Here is a 6,807-nt window from a genome sequence, read left to right as displayed (position 1 = left end):
CCGCCCCCCAGTCAATAACACCCTCATTGTGACTCATCATTTTCACTATGTAACTGACAACAAACAAATCACACAATTATCAGTGACAACTCCTATCCTTTATTGACAAGACATATCTTCTCTTGCGGCATGCATGTCATCTTCCCTTTAAACAGTCAATGAGGGCTGCCTGATTCAAAGCAGAGAGCTAGATCCCAGACACTGCATCAACTCATGCTCTCCAGGGATATTCTTATCATTGAACCCACTCAGCACAGCTGCAGACCCACACACCCACTCACACTAAATAAGCCAACACTATTCCCAGAATAGGGAGTTCTTAGTCGAACAAAGCAATTTCAGAAGTGAATATTACCATCCGATGGGACAACAGCTGTGGAGATGTAACAGCCTAAGGCAGGACCTGTGATAGAATCGCTCTCACTGGATCACAGGATAGTTGCGCCATATTGCTACAACATCTCTGCCTAACGATGAAAAGGCAAGAGACTGGGAGGCCCTTAGAGGGCATGGGTTATTTGGTGAAGCCAGGTGAACTCTGTAGGTACTTGTCCACAAAGCAGGATCCCCTGCTGTGAATGCTCGTCGACAGTATGTGATGCACCAGCCAGGCATAGCTGTAGGAAAGAGACCTTTGTTAAACACACTGCGAGGCCAGTGTTACATGCAGACGCTAGAGTTTGTCCCTTAGCAGCCTTTCCTCTGTTTGCTTTCCCAAACCCCTGATCTCACTAAAAAGACCCTGTCTCCAGTTCCTCTCATCATACAACAGTTAGGAACTCTGTTTAACATATATAGGTGAGGAAACCACCACACAGCAGAGAAGCGAGCACCTGGCTCACATCACATCCTGTGAACCTGGTCTCTTGCTGTCAAATTCCAGTCCTTGTGCCATGGCCAGCCCCGCCATGTCGGGTGGCCACAGGATACATTTTGTGGCTCTCTACCCATGTGCTGTCTCAGAGTCAGCCATTACACATTAGTAATTAAGAGTCTCCCTAGAGTTCTCAAGAGCCCACAAATGGAAATCCAGGAGAGGAGCATATCATATGGCTAACAGAACAACTGTGAGTCAAAAGAGCTAGGTTCTAATCCTGGCTCTGCTACTGGCTGATTGTGGGTGGGTCACAAAACCTCTGTACCTCACACTTTCTCATCTGTGTAATATTGATACTAGTAATTCCACAATGACCCTTGGGTAGAAGAGGAAAGATATTAATTGACAGAGATTACATTTTTAAAGGAAGTGGGGAAAGAAAAAGATAGGAGAAGAGGAATTGTCAAGTCCAAATTGACTAGCAACAAGGCTATTCAATCCATACTGGATCGAATGTGAATGCATGTGACCTAGAGCTTGATTATCAGAGGGCGGCTATGATAGAGGTCTATAAAATCATGACTGGTGTGGAGAAAGTGAATAGTGAAGTGTTATTTACCCATTCACATAACACAAGAACCAGGGGTCACCCAAAGAAATGAATAGGCAGCAGGTTTAAAACAAAGATAAAGAAGTACTTCACCACACAACACACAGTCAACCTGTGGAACTCATTGCTATGGGATGTTGCAAAGGCCAAAACTATAACTGGGTTCAAAAAAGAGGATAGGTTCAACAATGGCTATTAGCCAAGATGGTCAGGGATGCAACTCCATGCTCTGGGTGTTTCTAAGCCTCTGACTGCCAGATGCTGGGACTGGATGACAGCGGATAAATAACTTGATAATTGCCCTGTTCTGTTCATAGCCACTGAAGCATCTGGCATTGGTCACTGTCAGAAGACAAGATACTGGGCTTGATGGACCATTGGTCTGACCCCATATGGCTGTTCTTATGTAGGTGCCAAGCATCTACAGCTTATATTCATTTGTACGAAGAGGTGAAAAGCTTATATTCATTTGTACGCAGAGGTGAAAGTAAGCTGGTACGCCCTGGTACGGCTTACTGGTAAGAGCCAGTGCGCCGTGCTGGGACCGGCTTTCCCAGACGGCAATTTAAAGCCCTGGGGTAGTGGCGGCAGGGCTCCGGTGGGGATTTAACGGGCCCCAGAGCTCCAGCCACCACTACCGCCCTGGCCCTTTAAATCCCCGCCGGAGCCCTGCTGCCGAAGTCCTAGGGTAGTGGCAGCGGGACTCCAGAGGGCATTTAAAGGGCCAGGGTGGTAGCAGCTGCCAGAGCCCCAAGCCCTTTAAATCTCCATCTGAGCCCTGCTGCCAAAGCCTTGGGGTAGCGGCGGCAGGGCTCTGGCGAGGATTCAAAGGGCCCCAGAGCACCGGCCCCTGCTACTGCCCCGGGGCCCTTTAAATCCCCGCATGAGCCCTCCTGCCCGAGCTGAGGGGTAGCGGTGACGGGGCTCGGGCCAGGATTTAAAGGGCCCCGGAGCTCCATCCCCTGCTACTGCCCCAGGGCCCTTTAAATCCCCGCCGGAGCCCTGCTGCCCGAGCTGTGGGGTAGCGGAGGGGATTTAAAGGGCTTGGGGCTCCAGCAGCTGGTACCACAGTGGAGCTCCAGGCCCTTTATAGCTCTGCCAGAGCCCAGAGACCCAGGGTAGCAGTGGCAGCTGGGAACCCTCAGGGCTATTCAGTGTTTTAAAGGGCCCAGGGATTTAAGCCCCTGCCTCTTCCAGTTGAGGCCACGCCCCCTGCTCAGGACTCCGGCATACCAGTAAATCTTCTAATTTACTTTCACCCCTGCTTGTAGGTCTGTAAATGAGGCCCAAACAAGTGCTCTCTGGCTGATAGACACACCTTGGAGGTGATGTTGTGGAGAATACTCTGATGGGAAGGCCAGACATTTGGGAATCACCACTTTGCCTAAGAAGGACAAGGTGCCTTCCTAGGGCATGAAATCAGTGACATCCAGAGTGTGTTCAGATGCCTAGGGCTGAAATGAAGACTCATTCCCAGACACCGGTGGCACATCCAGAGTGAATATTTAGGGAAGACATGTCAGATCTGCAAAGACATCTCTCTATATAGCATCTGAATCGAGGAAAAACACATCATTCTAATGTAGAAGAGCAGCAGGAAATAAGCCAAATATGAAGATTTCATATCTCTGGGCTGAAACTAAAAGTGCAGTAAATTTACATGCATTTTGCATAGGGATGATGTGTCCTCATTGCGCTGCTGAACACATATAAACATTTCATTTTCCACTGCTCACTTATGAACAAGCCTTTCCAGCCACAGTCAGGCACGATGATCGCACACACGCCCCTTCTCTGGCTGCTGGTTCTCTGGATTCAGGGTAAGGAATCAATAAATAAAAAATGTAAAATGTCAGATATCAGGGTGACAGAAGATAAGAAATCCTGCGATTCAGACTTATTTAATTAATATTCTAGTGTTGTATTTAGTATAAATTCACATTGGACAATTCAAACTGTGTTTCAGCATTTGAACACTTTGTCATATCCAGCATTGTATCACTGTTCATTCCCTTCCCACCTTTTCTCTTTATCCAGACTCCTCCGGGCAAATTGTGATGACTCAGTCCCCGGAATCTCTGGCAGTGCCAGTGGGAGGGAGAGTCTATATCAACTGCAAAGCCAGTACGAGCATTGGCACAAGCGTACACTGGTACCAACAGAAACCTGGACAAGCGCCCAAACTTCTTATCAGCTACGCTAGCACCCTCCAGTCGGGGGTCCCAGCCTGGTTCAGCGGCAGCGGATCTGGCACTGATTTCACATTCTCAATCAACAACGTACAAGCTGAAGATGCTGGTGATTATTACTGCCAGCAGAGTAGCAGCTTCCTTCTCACAGTGATACAGACCAATACAAAAACCTCTCTGCAGCACGCATTTCAGTTACTGCTTCCTGCAGATACAACTGTCTCGTTTTCACATGTTCTGTCAAACATGAAAGAAGAGGGTAGTGTTTTCCATCTCTGAACATACAGTGAAAAGGAGAACACTGAAAGAGCCAAGTGTTTGGATGATCACGTAGATCCTAGAATATACACAGAGGCCTGAGGCTCACTGCAGGTTTCTCTGCTTTATTCCCAATCCTGAATCCCAGTGCACTGGACACACTTACATGTGTTTCAATACAAATCATTCCAAACAGCTGTTACACCTTCTATCTTTCAGCCTAGAATGTTTATGTTGCATAAGAAACTGGCTTAATTCCATGATAGAGAGCTGATCAGAAACAGGAATTCTCATACTGTGAGAAATTTCAAATTTGGGGAAGGTGGAGGGGGGCTTGTTGTGAATCAGCATGACAATTTGAAATTTCAAAATTTCCCGTGATATGAAAATTTCCAAAGGCAACATTTCATTTTGATTTAAACTTCATCTACTTTACCTTTTTGCTATAAATATGAAATATAATATGTCAAAATGATTACAAAAATAAAACACTTCAACCATATTCAAAGGAAATTATTGAAATGAATCACTCTGATCATTTTCCCCAGAACATTTCAACATAATTGATGTGTTTCCAGAGGATGTTTAGATTTTACCAAATCCACATTTTCTGCATTAAAGCTGTCCCATCAGAAAAATTTCAACCTGCTCTATTTTTATAAATACATTCCTAAAGTGGCCTGGGTATCTCCTTTCATTGGAATAGATCCTCAATAAAATCCCACTGGGAAAGTCTCAGTCATTATTCATCTAGGAAACCTGTACTAATTTAGGAATTTGTAAATGGCTGTGTTAAGATCAGGTGCCTGTTTGCAAAGTATCCTGATTCTCAAAGGCCCATGTGGGAGCAAATCCCTGAATGCACACGAACCCTGAGACATAAGCAGTTAACAGGCACACGCAGGATTTTCAACAGGGTTGGGGTGGGGCAGAGGCTGGTTGTGGAAGCAAAAGAGAAGCACTGTGCCCCAATGGACAGGGCAGCGTGGGTGGCCACACAGCTGGGTGCTCACCACCTGTTCCAGAATAGCATGAGGTGCACACACGCTCAGACTGGGCCTGGCGAGCACAAGCCAGCAGGAACTGATGGAGGAGGTGTTCAGTCAGCTTCCGGGGGCGGGGGGCTGCTGGGCTGGCCACACCTACCCAATACAGGCAGCAGCTGGTGGGGCAGGGTAAACAAGGCTGAAGGGAGAGAGGTCTGGAGGTTCCCCTGCTCTGTTCACACAACCCCCTGCGGCTCTCAGGCTTGGGCACCTTCCAGGTGATAGTGGGCAAGGGAATAGGGGCACTGACACAATGGGCCGTGATGGAACCTGGCACACGGATGCCACTTTTCAACTTTTCAGTGCTGTGCACACACCCAATATCTGAGCATGCTCAGACCTTGGGTGAGCTCTTCCCAGACCTCATTTTCATCCTGCCGATGTTCACCCTTCAAGAACAGCCATCATTCTGGAAGCGCAAAATGCCTGCAGCCACTGCTGCTGCTGCAGAGACACACAGAGCCCCTGGTAGCTCCGCTTCCTTAAAAACCTGGCCCTTACATAAAAGGGAAAAGTGTTATAAAATGAATACATTCAAACAAACTCAGCTGACTGGATGTAACATCCCCCGCCCCCAGTCAATGACTGAACGATTTTAGCTCTTCTTACTTGTGTTTCAGCCTGCCGCTCACTCCGTCACTCATCATTAATCAAACAGCCATTGTTACCCCCTGTGCTTGTCAAGCTAACTCTGGCTGCTTTACCGTCTGAACCATGCAAATATGTTAGAGTTAATGCAGCCAATGACAGCCTGAAATCATCAATCTGATAGCTCAAAGCTCCTTCCTGGCATTAACATTTAGTCATTTACATAATTGAGCTCTCTTTGCATATTCACACGTGGCTGATGGTCCTTCCCTGAGCTGCTGAACACATAAGTGGTTCCATTTCTACTACATGCTTCACTGACAAGCATCTCCAGCCACACAGAAGCAAGATGATCTCGAAGACTCCCCTTCTCTGGCTGCTGCTCTTCTGGATTCAGGGTAAGAAACGGGCAATGTTCAAGGAGTTAATACGGAGTGAGACAAACCATCCAAAATGGCAGTGGCAGTGAAATACTAATTCCTGGTATATTTTCTAATCCACTTCTACTCTTGAGTTTACAAGTGTTTCAGTGTAAAGCTTTTTAATGTCCCATTTACCCATCCCCAACCCCATCAATTTTTATTTCTCTCTCCAGGTTCCAGCGGGCAGATTGCCATGACTCAGACTCCAGAATCTCTCTCCGTGTCTGTGGGAGAGACCGTCACTATCAAATGCAAAGCCAGCGCAAGCATTAGCAACTACATCGCTTGGTACCAACAGAAACCTGGACAGGCTCCCAAGCTTCTTATCTATTACACCAGCAACCGTCCTACGGGCATCCCAGACCGGTTCACTGGCAGGGGGTCGGGCACTGACTACACATTCACAGTCAGCAGGGTGGAAGCTGATGATGCTGGAGATTATTACTGTCAGCAGTATGACAGCTTCCCTCTCACAGTGATACAGACCAATACAAAAACCTCCCTGCTCTATGAAGCATGCAGCATAGGAGACACTAGTACGCACAACTAGCACAATGGTTACATTTTCAAATGTTCCGCCAAAAGACAAGGAGAAGGAAAAGTTCTCCCATCCCCTTACATAACCTAAAACTCTAGCACTGTATTGCTGTCCTGAGAGCTTAGCTATGCAGGGAAGTTTGTTCTAGCAAGAGCTGAGGGTCATTGCTGAAATCTCACAATGGTATTTCTAATGAGTTCCATCGCTTTTAGAAATTCAGTCTTCTTTGTGAATTTTCTGGATTTATGATGCTTGGAATTTAGATAATGACAACATCCCTGTAATGGATTTTATCCTAAAATTCCAAAATATACTCTCCACATTAGCACCATCTTATTA

The 6,807-nt window shown here is 46.7% G+C and overlaps 1 gene segment (V, D, J or C); it reads left to right on the top strand.

The window, feature by feature from the left end:
- The first annotated feature begins 5,857 nt into the window (after positions 1 to 5,857).
- LOC140910997 (immunoglobulin kappa variable 1D-33-like) lies at positions 5,858 to 6,480 on the top strand. The segment is given in 2 exon segments: positions 5,858 to 5,906; positions 6,104 to 6,480. Coding segments are annotated over 2 exon segments (426 nt in total).
- Positions 6,481 to 6,807: the final 327 nt, after the last annotated feature.

The sequence above is a fragment of the Lepidochelys kempii genome, chromosome 4 (genome assembly GCF_965140285.1).
Source record: "Lepidochelys kempii isolate rLepKem1 chromosome 4, rLepKem1.hap1, whole genome shotgun sequence".
In the NCBI taxonomy this organism is placed as follows: domain Eukaryota; kingdom Metazoa; phylum Chordata; order Testudines; family Cheloniidae; genus Lepidochelys; species Lepidochelys kempii.
The sequence above is the reverse complement of the archived record's forward strand: the minus strand, read 5'-3'. Positions and strand labels throughout refer to the sequence as shown.